At 35.8% G+C, this 22,486-nt stretch overlaps 2 protein-coding genes across 2 annotated transcripts; both read right to left on the reverse strand.

The window, feature by feature from the left end:
* Positions 1 to 1,517: 1,517 nt before the first annotated feature.
* Positions 1,518 to 14,100, reverse strand: LOC111024297 (EH domain-containing protein 1). The gene is made up of 16 exons (XM_088118622.1): positions 13,755 to 14,100; positions 13,548 to 13,627; positions 13,151 to 13,219; positions 13,009 to 13,072; positions 12,747 to 12,802; positions 5,081 to 5,123; positions 4,935 to 4,990; positions 4,712 to 4,825; positions 4,440 to 4,542; positions 4,121 to 4,170; positions 3,404 to 3,532; positions 3,072 to 3,323; positions 2,898 to 2,977; positions 2,465 to 2,591; positions 2,181 to 2,324; positions 1,518 to 1,957 (listed from the first exon to the last, which is right to left on the reverse strand). The coding sequence occupies exons 1-16, from the start codon at positions 13,837 to 13,839 to the stop codon at positions 1,772 to 1,774; spliced, it is 1,638 nt and encodes a 545-aa protein (XP_087974748.1). The 5' UTR covers positions 13,840 to 14,100; the 3' UTR covers positions 1,518 to 1,771.
* A 6,055-nt stretch (positions 14,101 to 20,155) lies between these two features.
* Positions 20,156 to 21,381, reverse strand: LOC111025840 (EH domain-containing protein 1-like). Its single transcript, XM_022303725.2, has 5 exons — positions 21,265 to 21,381; positions 21,058 to 21,137; positions 20,661 to 20,729; positions 20,519 to 20,582; positions 20,156 to 20,312 (listed from the first exon to the last, which is right to left on the reverse strand). The coding sequence occupies exons 1-5, from the start codon at positions 21,347 to 21,349 to the stop codon at positions 20,236 to 20,238; spliced, it is 375 nt and encodes a 124-aa protein (XP_022159417.1). The 5' UTR covers positions 21,350 to 21,381; the 3' UTR covers positions 20,156 to 20,235.
* Positions 21,382 to 22,486: the final 1,105 nt, after the last annotated feature.

Raw genomic sequence — 22,486 nt, forward strand, 5'->3', positions numbered from 1 at the left:
AAAGTGATCATCTTGGTCCCTCAATTTTATTTTTTTGATCTTATTTTTTTATCACAATTTCAACACGACACCACACTCAATACATTTCTTTAAATGTAACAATGAATTTATACTAAAAGGTATCAATTATATATAGAATTTATGTTAATTTTTTTTTTCGAATATGAACTAGAATATCACTTTTTAAAAGTATATGGACCAAAATGATCATTTTAATCAAGAAAACAATGTTTTATTAAATTATAATATATACTAATAAACTATTCACTTCAATAATATTCAAATAATGTACAATTCTAATATATGAAATAGTTTTTTGTTTTTTGTTTTTCAAAAACCAAAAACTAAAATGTTTTATAACCATTTTTTGTTTTTATGTTTTTAATACATCATAGAGTTGAAGAGATATACTAGAGACAGAAAAATATGAAGTCCCCGTCCCCACCTCATTACTCGATTTTGAGAATCGAGGTTTAGGACGAGGAATCCTCGTTTTGAGAAAAAAAATTAAAATTAATTAAATATACCAAAGATGTTTGGTGTAATTAATCCTAGAATTAGTTACAAAAATATAATTGATAACAAAAAGCTTATAATGTGAGATTTGAATTCAAGCTTATAATGTGAGATTTGAATTCATTCCCCCTCGATTTATCCTAACCAATTTTAATCCAATGAACCACCCCTTATTCCCTTTCGATTTATCCTAACCAATTTTGATCCAATGAACCGCCCCTTATAGTTGCACGAATTTAACATAACAAAATTTTCAAAATTACAAATTTCAAATCGTGTCTTTGAAGAACAATATCTTAGATTACACGCAAAATTCAAAGATGATTCTTTTTCTCTCAAGTCATACTTGAAAGACAATGAGAATTCTTCACGTGGACAAAAACTACCACAATTAAAAGGAAAAAAAAAATCAAAACTACAATATTTTCAAAACTTGTTCATAAAACAATAATTTTTAATCATTTCCCATCGTGGCTGTGCATATCAAGCAGTCACCAAACTCAAAAAAATTTCTAATAATATTCCAGTATTGAGAAATTTATTTCATTTTTTAAACTTATCATTCAGGGAAAAAAAAGGAAAAAAAGGAAAGAATAGAATGAGCAAATGATTTCTGACCCTGGAACTTTCAAATTAAATAAAGTAGTGAAATTGATACCGGCAAGTTGACATATCTTCTAATTTAAAAACTTTTATTCATTACATTTAGAAGTAATTCTACAAATGCCAATTTACCAAAAGAAGTGATACCAATCAATCACTTTATAACCACTAGTTAGATAATCAATTTAAACTATTTCTTACAAAAACATTGCTAACTAAGAAAGAGATATTTAGTAAAAAATGGTAAAAAGTATTTAATGGAACAAATGGAACAAACTATTTACTATAATAAGCAATACACAAGATTATTACAAAAACACCGAAAGGAATTTAAAAATTATTTATATATGAACTGACTGCAAAAAGCAGCCGTGTAATACCTGAAAGTCAAGCTCGAATAAATAGAAAATAATATATATTTCTTTTATATAAATCGTTTTATTAAATAGAAAATAATTTAAAGAATGGATGCTGATTGGTAATAACGGTAACTATGCTTCCAATAGACTATAGTTATAATTATACATTACATTAAAAGTTCAAGAAGATATGAACTGACTGCAAAAAGCAGCCGTGTAATACCTGAAAGTCAAGTTCAAGAAGGCCTTGAATGTATACCTGAAAGTCCAAGCTCGATAATTTACTGCCTCATTCAGTCATAGGGATTTCTGAAGTTTTTCAAAAGTTCTGGGACGTCGTATCCCAACATGTCGTCGACGGACTGAATCATCTTTGGTTTCAACTTCTCAAACTTGTCGAAGTTGTAACCAGCCAATATCTCTCTAAATTCGTCGACGTTCGGGAAATCTCCAGCGGGTAAGTGATGCTCCCTTTGTACCTGGAGAGAGTTACCAAAAGTTTTAAGCATGCATACCATTTTTCTTGGGAGTTGTTGAATCGTTACTAAACTCAAGGCTTAAGCTCATGAGTAATAGTAAATCTAATCATTTTATCAATTCTTTAACACTCATCCTGGCAATTTGAAAATTTGAAAATTTGAAAATTGAGGAGGAAATTACAAAGGTTCGAATACAGAACTTCCTATCGGGCAAAGAAAATACCTTTCCAAATTCATCGGCCAAATTATCAATAAGCCGCTGTTGGGTCTTAGCTTTGCCCATCATGGCGGGCATCTCCTTCTTTAGATGGCTAATGATGTAGGCATGAATTTTAGCAGCTCTCGCGCGCTTGACAAATTCATTTATCTGTCAAAAACCAATGTTATTATAAACTACTTTTCTTTTTCTATTTCTAGTAGACTTCCGATTTCCATACAGCTCCATATTACACAGATAAATACCACTTTACATCAGAAAATTGTGAATATTAGACTAGGGAAACTCACTCTTCGATCGCAGGCCTTCTTCGGAATATCCTTCAAATCAGAAAGAAGATCTTCCTGTTCTTTTTCAAAGAGCTCCTTCCCAAGCGGACCCGTAGCAGCTTCATTGACTGGTTTGTCATTAAATGACCTGTCACAAGGAAATATGTCAACTATGTAAGCATATGACATCCCCGATAATATAAGAGTCCTATAAAAAGTCAATGATCTAGACAATGAAATGACCAAATGGCTGGCAACATATATGAAAAATGGATCACTAAAAGTCACTGCCAGAAAATTCCATATGTGAACCAGCAAGATACATCATTGTCGAAAAATCCATTAGAAACCACTCAGCATTGGATAAGGCCAAATTATATGACCGCATATGTCAATGTAAGCCAAGAGATAAAAATGGCAAACCAGGAGTATGATATCGAGCAAGAGACCGCACCCAATATAAACGCGTACAACCTCAGGAGTATTCAGAACCTTCCCAAGCGACCACATCAATGCCCCATAAACCCTCATCAACTGAAATGTTCAAAAGAGATTAATTAGATTCACCAAGGCCATATATTTTCGTCCTGTAAAATGGAAAACCAGGATAACAATAAAAATAAGTTACTTGTTGCGTGTCAACTTGGTCTGCCTTGTTCAAAACTACTCGAATCTTGTCATCATGCCCACGTAACGATGATATAACTCGCTTGAATTCATCACTAATATCAAGTTTATGGGGATCAAACAAAAGTAGAATAAGATCGCACTTAGCAGCAAACCATGATGTTACAGCTGTAAACTCATAAGCTCGCTGTGTTCGTTGCTTTTCTCCAGACAAAACTCCGGGAGTATCCACGAATGTAATATGTTGTAGCAGCTACATTAAAAATAACAGTTAAACGCCATGGAAAGAGTATTCAAATCAGTATTCATGGTAACAACTTGATATAATCTTACAGGATGTGGCATTTGTGAACACTCGAATTTTGATAGAAAAGAAGTTCCAAAGGTTGTGAGACCATTAAATGGCATGTCTGCTTGAACGGCAATAGTATTTCCAGGAATGCTTCTTTCATCAGGGCCAGACTAAAAAAGGGAGCAACCAACAAAGAATTAGGTATGGAGAACAAAAGAATATATATATTCCTTTTATGAAGAATTTCAAAGAAAACCTAAAAAATCAACATCCATCTTTGACACTAAGAAAATCTTCAGAAAAACACAAGAAGAAATTCTCACACAACAACCAAGATGCAGGAAGAAAATACTTGAAAGGAATTTAGTTCATTTTCCCCTTCTATGAAATAAAGGACTTGAAAAGATGCAGCCATCAGATGCATTAGACGAGGGCAGTGAAGTTGTTAACACATTTTTTATAAGAAATTATTAACATGTAAAATTAACATTTTTCACAGAATAAATAGCATGCGCCATGAAGAAAAAAGCCAGATAGTAAATAGAAATTGTCAAATTTGCATAAAAAGTGGAAAATATAATTGAAGTAACAGCAATATATTCTTCAATTTAGATATCAACAACACTATTAGATTGTGGAGCTGAATCAAATTACTAGCTTAGAAATCAATATTTTATTTCCTTGATCATTCCAGCATTAGCCACACCATGTCTCCCTCCATGGGGGGAGAGCGATTTGAAAAAAGAATAAGCACTTACCATAACAACAACAAATCTGTCAGTTGTAGGTTCTGGTCCAATGTGGGCTCCTGTTAAAAGTGGATAAATGGGAAAGAGAATTAAAACAATATCAGATGTGTAAGAAACTCACGTTCTCCCCTCACCCTCACTCCCCGTCTCTGTTCCTAACTATGACACATAAACATGGGGCCCCTGCTAAAATTAGGGGAAAAAATGGTCTGTGTGGGTGGGCCCTCAATCAGTCCACCCCTCTCTCTCTCACTGATGGAGCCTTATACTTGGGACAACTGCTTTTGAGCAAGTACTTTGTTGTCAGCAGAAAAATACAAAATCTCACCTGGATAACTGCTTTGCAGCATATGCTTGATAAATGTCGTCTTACCGGTAGAGTATTGACCCAAAAGCATAACCATTGGTTTAGCATCGAAGTCACTATTTGTCTGAGTCATAGGAGGACAAGCCAATATAACTATATAATCTACATTGTAAACCATGATCCATCATATCATGAATGTTAAATATAAAAATTAAAATTAAAAAAAAAATTAAGAGGGAGAAAATCTCGCATATGTAATGAAAAAAATATACAAAAACATACATGACACTGACCAGTAATGGGGAAACAAAATCATTAAACCGATAAGTAACTTCTAAGGGCTTTAGCTTCTGAATGTATAGCCTCTTCAAACCATCAACGATTGATGTAACGGAAGAAAGAGGTATCTGAAATGGCATTTGGGGGGGGGGGGGATACATCCAGGTTAGAAAAACTGCCATAACTAACAACTGCCACAAATATGGTGATGTGAATGAAATGTTCATGATCACAAACCTTTTTAGATGACTTTGCTGAAAACCAAGTAGCTGAAAGTTGCTGCCCTTTACTACCTGCATCGTCATCAATTGCCCAAGTTAAAAAAGGAAAACAAAAGTATGATTCAGCCTCTTTTTCATTATTTGCAAAGATAAAGTTGCTACCATTTGAGTCATGGTCATTTGACTTCTGTTTACGAGCTCTCTTCTGTGAGATCAAGAAAGTGAAAACTTTAGAACTTTGATGTCAATGAATGAAGAGAAAAAGGAACAAAGTAATATGTGTACTTAAATTGTCATGGTTCGTGAATACTAAGAGTTTGGAGTTTAAGCAATTAAATTAGAGTTATTAATTTATATTGATAAGGGGAAAAAAGAGGATGAAAGAATTTAATGTGCAGGAGAGGGTGCAACTCAAATTTATGGGGAAGGCCTAAAAAAAGATTTTAGTGCAACTTTCTATGTAGAAGAAGAAACATGTAATCTTCAATTGTCAGAGCTTTAGATCAATGACTTTATGACATGCAATGAAATCACGGTATCAATCAAGTTAATAAATAGATTCCTCTTCTATTCAAAAAAATAATAATTAATAAATAAATAGATTCCTCTCACTCTCAGTTCCTTCCTTTTTGTTATACTCCCATGTTTTCCATCTGAGATGAATTCGTGGTGTCACAATCATGTTTCTCATAATGCAAAACGATTTTGCAGCATTAGCTTGTAAGCAACTCAGTTCCCCGCGTAGCCAACAAGCAGGTCTATCTCACAAGTCACAACCTCCACCCACCATTCAAGAAAAACCAGTTTTAGAAAATGTGGTTAGACAAAACATTTCGGAAAGCATTTGAAAGCATTTTGGTAGGTATGTGTAGGCATCAAAGAAAAAGAGAAACAACGTCTTAAAAAGCATAAAATTCAAGGTATAGAGAGGATGGTCAGTGGTGGTACCCCTATATTACATTATAAAGAATTTTACCTATGGTAGACATGAAGATAACTGGCCACCAAAAGTACAAGATAATAAAACTAACATACAAAACTAAATACAGAAGATGAAACTACGAGGTAAGGCAATGTTATGAGGTGAGAGTAAGGTGTTTGGAATGGAGGTCAATGGAAGATTTAGGAGGGATACGAACACACATTCCCGAAGAATGTAGGGATAATATTCTCTTTGCCCATTGATAACTTGGTGGAATAAGCCTTGGCATATTTCCATACTTCATTTGGTAATGAATATCGAGCGAAAAACATCACTTCATATTTTAGTAAATTGTCAAATTTTAGTTTCGGGGTAGGTTGTCTATTTTTCTTGTCCCTTTTTTTTTAATTTCTTTTTGTTTCAGTCTCCATCATATGGCTTTAATTTTAATGGCTAAAGTTGGTGTACTATCTTCCAAACTATTGTACCCATTATACAAATTACTTTTTCTGAGAGCTAAAACTACTAAAATACAAAAATGGCAAAAAATGGAGTAATTCCAATGATATAGTTTAATAAAAGCTCAACCACCTTTTTTTTTTTTTTTTGGCTGATAAGAAACAAGGAGATATATTCCAAAAAAACTATCAAATAAAACCTAGAGGGAAGGGCCTTCCAATCTTTTACAGTGGGAAGGCTGTAGTCACAATTCACAAAATTATTTTATACAGCTTGAGCACCACCAGAAAGCAGTGTATCGAAAACTATTACAAAAATAATACATTAGAGACGATTTCTCTTTAAAAAATTCCACAATTCCTCTCCCTCCAAGAATGCCAATGGAGACATCTCATAGCACAATTATAAATAACTTTCGACTTTCATTTGAGCTGCCAGCCAACAAAACCTTCAGAAAGCCAATCATCAATCTTCCTCAGAAGACATAAATAAAACCCAAAAAACCTCCAAATAACATAACACCCCTCCCTCACAAAAGAACAATGGAGGAAAATATGATCAGATGGAATCTACATTCTTGTAACCCAAGCTGTATATCTAAGGGGATAAAGCCCACTTGGGAAACTTTCTCTGAAGCTTCTCCTTAGAATTCAAACTTCTATAAGCTACAGGAAAATATTCCATTTTTGGGGATTTCCTAGATCCAAATGCTAGCAACTAGAGGAGCTTTCAACTTAGGAGATAATGATGGGGTAAATGAAGGAAATCAATTCGGAAGAAAACCTTCGCAATGAGTCAATGTGCCAACTAACTTTGTCCAGGCTATTCCCAATCACAATCGAGTTGAGTATGTCAATTAGGAGAATCCAACTGCTGAATTCTTGGCCAAATTGGCATCTTCTTACCCCTAAATCCCAAGAATGATTGTCCGAAATCCAACGGTCAGCAATAGACGCCTGGTTTCTTAAAAGATACAAAGCAAACCTCGAGGAAATGATGCGCCAAAGAGGTTTTAAGAAAGCCATATGCTTCCAATATTTTTTCTACTCCTTGCTACAAACTTCACGAATTGGAGAGAAAAGGCACTGTCTTTGGCAATGTCTGGTAAAAAACATCTTCCTTGCTTGCATGCCAATGGAGAGATTTCATAACACAATTCTAAATAACTTTTGCCTTTCATTTGAACTGCTAGCCAACGGAAGCTTTAGAAAGCCAATCATCAATTCTTCCTCGGAAGACATAAAGACAACCCAAAAATCCTCCAAATAACATAGCACCCCTCCCTCACAAAAGAATAATGGAGGTGAATATTATCGGATGGAATCTACATTCTTGTAACACAAGCTGCATATCGAAGGGGATAAAGCCCACTGGGAAACTGTCTCTGAAGCTTCTCCTAAGTATTGAAAGTTCAATAAGTCACTGTCCAGGAAAAGCTTCACCTTTTTGGGGAATTTGTAGTTCCAAATGCTAGCAACCAGAGATCTTTCAACTTAGGGGAGAAGAATGGGGTAAATGAAGGAAGGTCGATTTGGAAGAAAACCTTCTATCAAACCAACCGACCGATGTTGGCAAACAACTCTTCTCCAAAAAAGGGCCTTTTCCCTGTTCATAAATCTCCACAGCCATTTTAGAAGAATCGAAGTATTCCTAATCTTCAAGGAGCACACTCCCAAGATTTTCAAGAGCCATGAAGAAATTCAATCATCTTATTGAGGAGCTTGAGATCACAGAGTTGAAATTATCAAATGGGAAATACACGTGGTCTAAGTCTGGCAATGCCTCTATTCATTCACTGTTGGATAGATTTTTCATTTCAATCGGATGGGAAGTTGTCTTCTCAAATTCCAGAGCTTCTCGGGCCGATAGAATAGTATCCGATCACTTTCCAATCCTTTTGGAGGCAGGGGATTTCAAATGGGGACCAAGCTCATTCCGCTTTCTTAATTCATGGTTAAGTAACAAAGATTGCATCAACATTATAGAAGATAAGCTTGCTGAGGATAGATCTTATGGCTGGGCTGGTTTCTCTCTCTTTTCTAAGTTGAGAAACCTCAAATCATCCTTAAAGGCTTGGCATTAATGAAGAAAGGAAAAAAAAAGCAGAGTGTCAGATATTAAGTCAAATTTCCTCTCTAGCATCAAAGAGGAAGAAGCCGGTCTCTCCACTGAGGAGTCTGAAAAAAGAAGCGACCTCCAAGTTAATTTGCTCAATTTGTATATTGAGGAGAGGGACCTTTTTCAGAAAAATAAAGTTAAATGGTTGAAGGAAGGGGACGAAAATACCAACTTTTTCCATAGGTACCTGGCTGCCCGTAAAAGAAAGTCACTGATCTCTGAAATGAAGAACAAGCAAGGTATTTCACTGATCAATCAAAAGGATATTGAGTTAGAAATCATATCCTACTTTGAGCATCTTTATTCTTGCACGAATGCTCCTCGATTCTCCTTACAAGGTATTAATTGGAGACCTATTTCATCCTCAGATAGTTTATGGTTAGAAAGACAGTTTGAAGAATCAGAAATATGGTCAGTATTGAATGACCTTGGCAGGAACAAAGTGTCGGGACCTGATGGATATACAACTGAATTTTAATCAGATTTTGGCAGCCTTTGAAGTCTGATTTTATTCGTTTGCTTCAGGAGTTCTGTCAAAATGGTCATCTCAACAGATGTCTCAAAGAGAACTTCATATGTTTAATACCAAAGAAGGTGGCAGCTTCAAGCATCAGGGAATTTAGACCAATCAGCCTTTCAAATTCCATTTATAAAGTGTTGGCCAAGGTTCTAGCAGAACGACCTAAATAAGGTAATCTCACTTGCCATCTCTCCTACCCAAAGCGCTTTCGTCGAAGGTAGGCAGATTCTTGATCCAATTTAAATAGCTAATGAAGCTGTGGAGGATTATAAATTCAGAAGAAAGAAAGGTTGGCTGATTAAACTTGATTTCGAGAAGGCCTTCGATAAAGTTGACTGGAATTTTCTTGAAACCGTTCTTCATCAGAAATTGTTTCGGAGTAGATGGATTCACTGGATCAACGGTTGTGTAAGGAACACTAGTTTTTCAGTTTTCATTAATGGGAGACCAAAGGGCAGAATAAAGGCTTCAAGGGGTCTAAGGCAGGGAGATCCACTTTCTCCCTACCTTTTTCTTCTTGTCAGCGATGAATTTAGTAGTATGTTGGATAAGCTTTACTTGAATGGCTCTTTTGAAGGCTTTTTGATTGGCAACAAACAGGTACACGTTTCTCATCTTCAGTTTTCTGATGACGTCCTTATTTTTTGTAAGGATAACGATGAAATGCTGGCTAACCTTTTCAAAACAGTCAAAGCCTGAATGGGTGTTGGGTTTTTCTGTAAATTGGGAGAAATCTGCTATTTGCAGCATTAATATCCAGCAAAACAAGCTAGAACAGGTTGCCTCTTCATTTAAATGTCAGATAGTGCACTTGCCTTTCTCGTATCTCGGTTTACCACTTGGTGGCAACCCACGGTCTGCTTCTTTCTAGAGTCCAGTCATTGAGAAAATAGAAAAGAAGCTTGATCGATGGAAGAAGTTCCAGCTATCAAGAGGAGGAAGGTTGACCTTATGCAAATCGGTTTTATCTAATATTCCCATATATCATCTTTCACTTTTTTAGCTGCCAACAGGGGTTAGAAAACAGATTGAAAAAAGGCTGAGGAGTTTCCTTTGGAACAGCAGAGAAAATCACAAGTTACTTCACTTAGTCCGGTGGGATATCACTTCCAAACATTTAGAGGATGGAGGCTTGGGAGTTGGCGGTCTATCCACTAAAAATAGTGCCCTTGCCAAATGGGGGTGGAGTTTTGGGCAAGAACCTTTTGCACTTTGGCATCAAGTGGTGGAAAGTATTTATGGCCTGAGAAATCTTGGTTGGTTTTCAAGGGAAAGACCAAACAGGTGTGCAAGATGTCCTTGGATCAACATTTCTCATCATTGGAAGAAGGTGGTTGCTTAAAGATGAGGAAGCTGAGGAATTTATTGAATTACTGGCTGTCTTAAACACCTACATCCCGAACAGTATAGTTTGGAAGATAGTCATTCCTGGTCCTTGGAAGCTTCAGGCTCCTTTTCAGTGGCATCTCTTTGCAAATCTTCTTCATCGACATCTCTAATTCCTTCTGATCTTTATAAGGCTATTTGGAAAACAAAGAGCCCAAAGAAGATCGGTTGTTTTGTTTGGATCATCATTAAAGGAAGGTTGAATACAGATGATGTTCTACAAAGAAAGCTCTCTGCTTTTTGTCTTCAGCCATCAATATGCATGTTTTGTCAAGCAAGTGGGGAGAATCTGATCCATATCTTCTTCCAATGTCCTTATGCATTGCATTGCTGGTTCTTGTTATTCAAAGAGTTCAACTTATCTTGGGTCTTCAGTAAATAGCAGTGGATAATGTTCTCCAATTACTCCTTGGCCCAATCCTATCTCCACAAAGTAGCTTGCTGTGGACAAACGGAGTCAAGGCCTTGCTCTATGAGCTTTGGTACGAAAGAAATCTCAGAACTTTCAAAGATCATCGCAAACCTCCGTGGGGTCGTTTCAGTTTGGCTAAATTTAAGGCTTCACAGTGGAGTTCAATGTCACCTATGTTTGAGAATTTCTCTCCCTCGCTTATCTGCTACAATTGGGGAGCTTTTACCTTATCTTTTAATTTTTGAACTTATCTTGTTATTTTCTGGTTATTTGTATTTTCTCTTATCTTTTTCACTCTTACGAGAGTTTGTATCTTTTAACATTTTCATTACTTTTCATTAATTCAATGAGAAGTTTGTTTCTTGTTAAAAAAAAAAAGATTGGTCCATTAAGGTTAAAATTGACTCACCTACCTACGTTTAGGGATAAATTTAAAGATTTCCAAATTTAGTACATTTTTCTAGTGTGCGTCTCCTAAAAAAATAGCCTCACTTTTCTTTGTGCTCCATGCTTAAGCCCCTGATGGCTATTGTTCCCCATGCTTTGAAAAACGCTGGTCGAAATTTAAAGAATGTATGCATTTGTCAATGGTGAGGTAGCAATTCGGAGAGTAGGGGAACCTTCTGATCTTCATCTTTATGAGGAATGGATCCTCAATTATGAATAAATAAAGTTGAATTCTGTCAAGATCCCAACACAAGTTGTTATATTAATTGAGAAAACTTTGGGATTTTATTTACAAGCGCCTAATGAATCAAAAGGATAATTCATCAAACTAATTGGAAGATGCTCATTAAGATAGGTAGCCAAGGCACAAAAAATGTGATGATCACAAATATAAACTCAAACTCACTTGAGAAGTGGCTTGGGAGGTTTCATCTTGAAAGGGAAGCCCTTTGTTTCATTATGAGACTGATGAGATTAACGGTCTAAGGATGCTTTCAGGAAGTCTTTTGCATAAAGTATCGACTAGTACCCAATATCAGATTTTGGGAAAATATTTGGAGAGATGGGCTCACCCTTTTGTGCCTCATTCCACCCTTCCCTCTTCTATCTGGTCCTCTTGAATCTTCTATTTACCTTTTCTTTTTCTTTGATTTGGTTGTCTGCCATGCTAATAGTAAGGATGGGTCAATACATGACGGTTGGTTGAAATCCAGTCACTGCTACCTTTCGAAGTAAACCTCTCAAATTTAGAGATGGTAGACTAACTCTCTCTTAAATGAGTAGATTAGATGAGTTTTCCTTTACTGAGAATAAGGATCCATGGACATGTTGAGGAAAAAATTCAAGAGATGTTTCCCCAAGAATGTTGTTCGAAGGGTCATCTACTTCAAAATGCAATGGATCCTCATGCCAGTTGTCATAGGATTTAGAAGCAGATTACACAAGAAAAACATTTCTTTTTGTCTTCCCTTGGCTAAGAGCCTTGACACTCATTCGTGCTGGCAGCCTAGTGGCTGTGTTTTGGGTGGACAGAATGTATAAACACGGGGTGTCTCTTCTTGAGGTTGTCTTAATATTTGGCAGAAGCTTTAGATATTTTCATGGCTTCCCTTCTGATTCCCCCCTAGCTCCCTAGGAAACTTCTGAATTTCCTTTGGAGAAGTCTCAATGGTCAGTCTTCTAAAAATCAAGCAATAGTATACTGGTTTACATTTCAAGTGTTTTTTTGGGACATGTGGCTAGAAAAGAATGGGAAGTTTTTCAAGGGAGGAAATATCTCTAGATGATTAGTCAGTCGTGGAATGTGCTACTACTCGTTTCTTCAGGTCCTGGGGTTCTTCGCATCATTTTTGTAATTACTCTTTTAATTCACTTAGCTCTGGAGAGCCATCAAATACTTCACTTTAATCGGCCCCTCCCCCCAAAAAGAAACAAATAATGGAATAATATGAATAAAAAAATTATTTTAATATAATGCTAATTCACTAGTAACTTTAAAAACTTTAATCAAAAGTTAATTAGTTCTTTTAACAATTCATTTAGACTATAGCAGAAGAATACTCACAGCTAATATGGCATCCAGACCCTCCATTTTAGGAGGATTCAAACCCTTCAAATCAACTGCAATACATATTAGCAATGACTCCAAATCAAAAAGCCTAAAATTGTAAGACAAAAAGCATAGTAAATTGAACAACAGTGAAAAGTCACCAACAATTTGAAACTTCTGCAACTGTTGGCTTAATTAATATGAGGGTATAAGTTATAACTGCGACAAGACAGTAAAGTCTAAACAATATGTTATGTATACAGGGTTGAAAACTGACCTCCGCTGTTTGAACTCAATACATCATGACTTACTTCCCCTCCAGATTGCGCCAAAGAAACAAGCTAATCACAAAAGAAGTGTATTACTTTAGAATATAAGTGAACATTTTGAATCTACATACTCCAAATTCTAACTACAACCTGCATAGCAGTAATAAACTCTTTGAAACCAAGATATCCTTCCCGCTTAGAATCTGCAATTGCCCACACCTTTGAACAAAATATTATACAGGAAATCATCGTCATAACGAAGAAAATGAAAAGTAAAGACAAAATTAGACATCTTTTATCCTCAAGTTCACGTGATCGTCACACTAAATCAAAATTTTCACGTAATGTTGTTTATCAGAACGAGGAGCAACGGTAAGTTATAGAGCATAAGAAATAAAGCAGAATTTTCAAAATGTAATTCAATTTGGCTTATCCTGTCGTAATATTCAAGATTTATCAACGATCAGCAACGAAAGAAAACACCGAAAAGAGAGAACCAAAACCGAAATGTGGAAATGGAAAGGGTAAAGAAATGGAGGGAGGCAACCTGCTTGAGATCTTGCCGGGGCAATGCGGACATGGAAAAGAACTTAATAGCATCATTCCCGGTAATACGCCCGTCTCCATCTGAAATTAAACCAAAAAATAAGAAAATAAGAATTCAACATCGAATGAACTCTTTCAAGGAATCAGACAGAGAGCAGCAGTAAATCAAAACAACTGAAAGAAAAAGAAGAAAGAAACGCGCACACACCGGAGTCGGCGTAATCAAACCATTCTTGGTAGATCTTCTGATGCTCTCGGGAGCACGAACCGATAAAATTGGAAGCGATTTCCATAAAAGCTGATCAGAGAACAGCTGTATCTCTGGTTTGATCGTGTTCCTCCTCCGCTTGATCTTGTTTTCTGGTTTCAGGCGAGTTTCGAGATCTGGAAAGTCGAAGAATCGTCGTTTGTGAATGCGGAATGGAAAACGCAGAAAATTTGTTTCGGTTGTTTTTCCCCCTTTCGTTCGCCCCTCTTTTGAGGAGAGAGAGAAGGGAGGAAGAACCGAAGCGGAGAGAGAGGGAAATGGGAATTGGAGTTTTTTTTTTGCTAACGTTTCATGCCGACGAACGTGTAATAAATTTGAAGAAACGTTGTCGTATTTAGAAAATTCAGTTGGGTGGCGTGGCCAGTCCTAAGGGGTTGCAGCTACCAGAATTTTTCTTACAATTTTTCCAAAACATTACTATTACATTTACGTTTGTTTTGTTATATAGTTCTTTTAAATATATGTCAAAATCTAGGTCAAATTTTAAAAACTAATCAGAATAGTTTTCAATAGGTGAAAACATTACAAACAAAATGATTATCTAATAGTCCCAAAATTCTCTTCTCCATTCGTTTGTATGCATATATAAATATTTATGTTATCTTTTACAAGACCAACATAAGGCACTCGTCTGGTTAAAACTCTAGGATCGATACGAAAACATTGGAAGGGTAAATATGATTGCTTACCAATCTTTAGATTTTATAAAGGTAAACTCAAGAATAAAAAGGCAGGGTTCAAAAATCATTGGATCTGGATAGATGCAGGCTTCGACCTCAGTTTCAAAACTGAGATTGATTTAACAAGAACTTGGGAATAGACTTCGACCTCATCTGTAGGGTAGGATTCGAAAAACGTTGGATCTGGATGAATGGCAAGCTTCGAACTCAATTCTAGGGGTTCGATTTAACAAAAAATTGAGAAGTAAATTCCGACCTCAATTATAGGAAAGGGTTTGAAAATCATCGGAATTGCACAGACGTAGGCTTTGACCTCAGTTTCAAGACTGAGTTCGATTTAACCAAAATCTGGGATTAAACTTCAACCTCAACTTTAATGTGGGGTTTGAAAAACATTGGACATGGATGGATGCAGGCTTCGACCTCATATTTAGGACTGAATTTGAGAAATAGCATTCGACTTAGCTCTAAGGCAAGGTTCAAAAAATAGAGTTTGAAAAATATCATTCGACCTTGGTTGTAAGGTAGGGTTCAAAAACATTGGACATGAACAATTGATGTAGGCTTCAATCTCGATCTTCAATTGGGTTCAATTTAACCAAAATAGATATTCTTAACTTGGATGAGACACAGGCTACGACCTTGATCTTTGATCCAATTTGATTTAATTGAAAAAGATATTCTAGACCTAAATGAGATACAAGCTTTGACCTCGATCGAAGATCAAGTTCGATTTAACTGAAAAAGATATAATGGACCTATATGAGACATAGGCTTTGACCTCGATCTTTAATCAGGTCGATTTCACCAAAAATGATATTCCAGACCTGGATGAGACATAAGCTTTGAACTCAATCTTTGATTAGATTCGATTTAACCAAAATGCAAACAACCTTGCAGAGAGTTTTTAACCACGATATTTGATCGGGTTTGATTTACTTAACATGGCTTGGGGAGATTTCAAACTCAATCTTGGATTCAATTTTATTTAACAAAAATGCAATTGACCATCCTTGGAAAAGTTTTAGCCTCGATCATGGACCAGATTTAATTTAATGGACTTGGTCTTCACATACACTTTAGTCTCAATCTTTGATTAGGTTGCATTATTGAAGAAAAATGCAACAGGTTTTCTGGGCAAGGTTTTAACCACGATCTTGGATCAGGCTTGATTTAAGGAACATGGGCTTGGTGCACGCTTCAACCTTAATTTGGATTAACCCAAATGCAATTTACCTTCCTTGGTAACCTCAATCTTGGATCAGTTTAACTTAATGAACTTGAGCTTGACACAGGCTTCACGATTGAACAAAAATGCAAATGACCTTACTTGGCAAGGCTATTACCACAATCTTGGATCGGATGTGACTTAATGGACCTAGGCTTTGCACAAGCTTCAACCCAAATATTAGATTGAGTTGCATTGAGCAAAAATGCAAAAAACCTTCATTGGCAAGGTTTTAATCACAATCTTGAATCGAGTTTGATTTAATGAATATGGATTTGGCGCAAGCTCTTCAATCTCCATATTGGATTGAGTCGAGTTTAATCAAAATAATGAAATGTAATTGAGATTATTTGGATTGTGATGAAGGCTTCTACTAATTGTATGGTTTAGAAATATGCTCGATAGAAATATAAAAATGCATAAAATATGGACTTGACAAAAGTAGCAATGTACAACTAAGACCCTGATATTCATTGCAAGTACAATATGTCATGTGAATGATGTGTGTGAACTGGATACATGCATTTTCAAATATGCATTGCTCCAATGTCATGATATAATAATGCATATGCATAGTAAAGCTAGATGGATGCAACCTGTATGCATTATTTTCATATTTTTGTTAGCTTTATGGCTTCAATCAAACCAAATATTTTGATGATCACAAACAAAGTATAAACTAACAATTTGAGTGTTACAAAGTGTCCATAGTGTAGAGCTCGAAAAGACAAAACAAATGTCTGTCAAATCATTCAAATCGGAGTTTAAACGAAGAAGTTATGGTCAAAACAAGTTAGGAGAAAAGTTCTACGTAGCGGGTGACGTGGACAAGTGGACAAATCCTACATGGTGGGTGACATGGACAAGTGGACCGCTTAGAAGTTGACATGTGGCATCAAGAGGACATACTTATGCTGACGTGGCATCCAACAATCGAACAAATGAGAAGATGACATGTGGCGCTTTCAATCTCCACAAATCAATTTCCACCAATTTCTCTCAATCTCCTCAATCACTCACAATCTCAATGATTTCTCAATCTCCACCAATTTCTTTTAATCACCATAATTATGTTTTCATTTCATTTCCTTACCTCACATCTTAATCTATACCATTCATCATTTGTTGCCCTAAATCCAATGACCAAAATTCATCATAGAAACTCTATTTAAAGCCACCAAATTCCATCATTCTATACACCAACTATCAAATCAAAATCATTTGTTTTCAAATTCTCCTCTCAACTTTTGCAAAATCTTCATTCTCTCCTACACATAACTTGCTCAACTTTTTTGTGAGAGATTCATTAGAGTGTGACTTTTTAGCCATTACTTTGGTGCAAAACTTGTGTAATCTACTTTGTTTTGAATTCTATATTTTCAAATTGGGTTTTGTATTAAGGTGTGGGTGCACCTTGGGTTGTGAGAAAAGTAAATTGGTTGGATCCTGAACCAGTAAAAAGGATTTTGGGTTTCTCTTTAGCCTAGGACAAAAAGAGGGTCGATCGGTTTGGTTTTCACCCATTAAAAGAGCCACTGCAGTAAAATACCCAAGAAGGAGTCTTGGGGAGTGGAGTAGGAATTTCCGAACCACTATAAAATTTCTCGGTGTCACCACTCTCTTCTCTTCTCTCTTTTAAATTCAGTATTTACCTACTTTGAATCTTGGTAGATTGCATATAGGTTTACTTAAATATTTTGTTCAATGTTTCCTCTTCTTGTTAATCTTCTTTTATTGGTTGCATAATTGTTCATTACTTTAAATTTATTTTTAATTTTCAAAAAGTGGTAAGCAACCTTATTCACCCCCCTCTAGTGTTGCCATTCGATCCTACAATTGGTATCAGAGCAGGTAGCTCATTTTTTTAAAAGGTTTCTAAAAATTCCATCTTTTTCTAATACTATTTATTATTTTTTTTCCGGAAATTTCTTTATTAAGAAGAGTTTAAATTGAGTTTTTGAGCCGATTTTACTAGAAATTAATTTTCCTCAAAAATTGACTTTTAAAAACTATTTTCTTTCTTCACTCTTGGAAATTTATTTTGTCTATAATAAATCTTTGAAATTATTTTGAAATTTAATATCTTTGAAAGTTAACCTTTCTTAATTCTAAATTTATTTTCTTTGAATCTTTTCTTAAAACTTAATTGTTTGAGCTTATGACAAACATTGGGGTTAATGGATTTAGTGAGAGTCATTCTACCACTAGACCACCACTTTTTGATGGAAATAATTATACTTGGTGGAAAACTAGGATGAGAATTTATTTGATTTCAATTGATTATAACTTGTGGGAAATTGTTTCTAAAGGTCCTTTTATTCCTATTAAGAAAGTTGAGAATGTAGATGTAGCTAAAAATGAAAATGAGTTTAATGATGATGATAAAAGAAAAATATCGATTAATGCTAAAGCCATGAATTGTTTGTTTTGTGCTTTATGTGCTGATGAATTTAATCGAGTATCTGCATGTAACTCTGCTAAACAAATATGGGATATGCTTGAAGTAACTCATGAAGGAACAAATCAAGTAAAAGAGTCAAAAATTAGCATGCTTGTTCATAATTATGAATTGTTTAAAATGGATGCTAACGAGTCTATTACTGAGATGTTTACTAGATTTACGAATATTGTTAATGCTTTGAAAGGTTTAGGAAAGGAATATACTACAGCTGAGAACGTGAGGAAGATTCTAAGATCTCTACCAAAAAGTTGGGAACCCAAAGTGACAGCAATTCAAGAAGCGAAGGATCTCTCAAAACTTCCATTGGAGGAGCTCAGTGGATCTCTCATGACGCATGAGATAATCATGAAAGGTAATATGAAAGAGGACGTCAAAAAGAAGAAAACCTTGGCATTAAAGTCTACATCCTTCCAAGGGGCTTCTGAAAGTGAGGAAGAACTAAACGAGGAAGAACTTGCCTACCTATCCAAGAGGTTCAAGAAGCATTTCAAGAAGAGGCACTTTCCAAAGAAAACCAACAGTCAAAATGCTAAAGGAGAAAAGAGCACTAGAGACGTCATCATCTGCTACAAGTGCAAAAAGGCTGGACATGTAAGATCTGAATGCCCTCTATTACGTAAATCATCTTCAAGGAGAAACAAGAAGGCTATGAAAGCTACTTGGGATGAAAGTGATGAAGGAAGTGATTCTGAAAGTGGAGAGGAAGTAGCTAATCTTTGTTTCATGGCTTTTGGAGATGAAGATGACGACGACGAGGTACGTTTTGAAAATCCTTCTTTTGATGAGCTTATGGATGCTTACAACGAGATTAAAGAAGAACTTGAAAAATTAGGTAGCAAATATTTAGCTCTTAAAAAGAAGAATACTAAGCTAGCTCATGAGAACCATGATTTATTAGTTGAGCATGATAGGATAAATAAAGAAAATGAGATGTTTAGAAAAGATCTTGCTATGTCTAAGTCAAATTTGCATGTTTTAAAAGAGAAGTATAAATTATTAGAAGTAAAAAATAAAGACATATCTTCTACTCTTTTAAAGTTTACAAACGGTAAAAAGAACTTAGACATGATGATGGGAAAACAACAAGCTATCTTTGATAAAAGTGGCTTAGGCTATAAACCTCATCAAAAACAGAAGAAATTTGTAAACTACTTTGTTAAAGAAACTTCAATGTCTACTACTGTTTGCAATGCATGCGGAAAACTTGGTCATAAACTTTATGCTTGTAACTTGAAGAAAAATGGTGCATTAAACGAAAAGAGATGGATTCCTAAATTTTTGCTTACTAACCCTCAAGGACCCAAACAAGCTTGGGTACCTAAAGTTACATCTTGAGTATCATCTTTCTTCTAGGAGATGTTTCCCCAGAAGAATGTTGTTCGAAGGGTCATCTACTTCAAAATGCAATGGATCCTCATGCCAGTTGTCATAGGATTTAGAAGCAGATTACACAAGAAAAACATTTCTTTTTGTCTTCCCTTGGCTAAGAGCCTTGACACTCATTCGTGCTGGCAGCCTAGTGGCTGTGTTTTGGGTGGACAGAATGTATAAACACAGGGTGTCTCTTCTTGAGGTTGTCTTAATATTTGGCAGAAGCTTTAGATATTTTCATGGCTTCCCTTCTGATTCCCCCCTAGCTCCCTAGGAAACTTCTGAATTTCCTTTGGAGAAGTCTCAATGGTCAGTCTTCTAAAAATCAAGCAATAGTATACTGGTTTACATTTCAAGTGTTTTTTTGGGACATGTGGCTAGAAAAGAATGGGAAGTTTTTCAAGGGAGGAAATATCTCTAGATGATTAGTCAGTCGTGGAATGTGCTACTACTCGTTTCTTCAGGTCCTGGGGTTCTTCGCATCATTTTTGTAATTACTCTTTTAATTCACTTAGCTCTGGAGAGCCATCAAATACTTCACTTTAATCGGCCCCTCCCCCCAAAAGAAACAAATAATGGAATAATATGAATAAAAAAATTATTTTAATATAATGCTAATTCACTAGTAACTTTAAAAACTTTAATCAAAAGTTAATTAGTTCTTTTAACAATTCATTTAGACTATAGCAGAAGAATACTCACAGCTAATATGGCATCCAGACCCTCCATTTTAGGAGGATTCAAACCCTTCAAATCAACTGCAATACATATTAGCAATGACTCCAAATCAAAAAGCCTAAAATTGTAAGACAAAAAGCATAGTAAATTGAACAACAGTGAAAAGTCGCCAACAATTTGAAACTTCTGCAACTGTTGGCTTAATTAATATGAGGGTATAAGTTATAACTGCGACAAGACAGTAAAGTCTAAACAATATGTTATGTATACAGGGTTGAAAACTGACCTCCGCTGTTTGAACTCAATACATCATGACTTACTTCCCCTCCAGATTGCGCCAAAGAAACAAGCTAATCACAAAAGAAGTGTATTACTTTAGAATATAAGTGAACATTTTGAATCTACATACTCCAAATTCTAACTACAACCTGCATAGCAGTAATAAACTCTTTGAAACCAAGATATCCTTCCCGCTTAGAATCTGCAATTGCCCACACCTTTGAACAAAATATTATACAGGAAATCCTCGTCATAACGAAGAAAATGAAAAGTAAAGACAAAATTAGACATCTTTTATCCTCAAGTTCACGTGATCGTCACACTAAATCAAAATTTTCACGTAATGTTGTTTATCCGAACGAGGAGCAACGGTAAGTTATAGAGCATAAGAAATAAAGCAGAATTTTCAAAATGTAATTCAATTTGGCTTATCCTGTCGTAATATTCAAGATTTATCAACGATCAGCAACGAAAGAAAACACCGAAAAGAGAGAACCAAAACCGAAATGTGGAAATGGAAAGGGTAAAGAAATGGAGGGAGGCAACCTGCTTGAGATCTTGCCGGGGCAATGCGGACATGGAAAAGAACTTAATAGCATCATTCCCGGTAATACGCCCGTCTCCATCTGAAATTAAACCAAAAAATAAGAAAATAAGAATTCAACATCGAATGAACTCTTTCAAGGAATCAGACAGAGAGCAGCAGTAAATCAAAACAACTGAAAGAAAAAGAAGAAAGAAACGCGCACACACCGGAGTCGGCGTAATCAAACCATTCTTGGTAGATCTTCTGATGCTCTCGGGAGCACGAACCGATAAAATTGGAAGCGATTTCCATAAAAGCTGATCAGAGAACAGCTGTATCCTAGCTAGAGATCACTAGCATGCATAGGTACTACATCACAAGTTACCTCATGTTTGTACCTACCTATGTTGAATAGAACTTGAACTTGAACTTCATATCCCCACTATCATTTAACCATTGTAAACTATATGGACGTGGGTGAGGTTTCGTTGCTAATTTCAATCTCTCCACTATATCCTTACTAGCAACATTAGTACAACTCCCTCTATCAATGATATCACTACATGGGGTAGAGTTCACTATGCACCTATATGGAATAGGTTCTCTCTTTGTGCCTCTAAGGGTTTTTCCCTATATTGCACATTGAGGTTTCTCCTAGTCACTAAGGCTATATCCTTGGAGTCCTCTTCTACTTCCTCTTCATGACTACTCTCTCTTTTCTTTCCCCAACATCTTCCTTTTCTTCCTCATCATCCGTGACTAGCTCTCCCTTTCTAAGGATCACGACTCTTTGGTTAGGGTAATTTCGGTTTATATAGCCTACTCCATGATACTTAAAGTATTTAATCTCACTAGCTCTAGCCTTAGGAATTTTGGGTTGGGACTTGGACTTCGATGACTCTCACTTTTCATAATTAGCCTTTGGCTTTGACTCTAGGGATTTGCTCTGAACTTTACTACTAGCAGTCTTAGGGGTAGCCCTTCTTCAGTTTTACTCTTCTATTTTGATAGCGAGGTGTAGAAGTTCCTCCATGTTTTCATAATGTTGCAAGTCAATCTTGTCGGTTATGTCTGATTAAGACCATCTAAGAATCGGGCCATGGTGGTCTCCTTATCTTCTTTTAGTTGCAAACGACTCATCAACATGTCCATCTCTTTCTAGTAGTCTTCAACCCCTTTAGTGCCTTGATAGAGCTTATTTAGTTTCCTTGAAATCGCTCTATGGTAGTATTGTGGCACAAACCTACTCTATATGAACTCGTGGAATTCGATCCAATAATCTATGGGTCATTCATTGTTCCTCCTTCTATGAGACATCACTTTATCCTACCAAGTTAGTGCATAATCTTTAAAGTGAGTGATTGCGAGAATTACCTTCTTGAAACAAGATTTATACACTTTAAAGAAATTTTTATGCAAGAATGATAGATCAAAAGGCACGCGGAAGAC

The sequence above is a fragment of the Momordica charantia genome, assembly GCF_013281855.1.
Source record: "Momordica charantia cultivar OHB3-1 chromosome 10 unlocalized genomic scaffold, Mcharantia_2.0 BLBB01000010.1, whole genome shotgun sequence".
NCBI classification, from domain to species: Eukaryota; Viridiplantae; Streptophyta; class Magnoliopsida; order Cucurbitales; family Cucurbitaceae; genus Momordica; species Momordica charantia.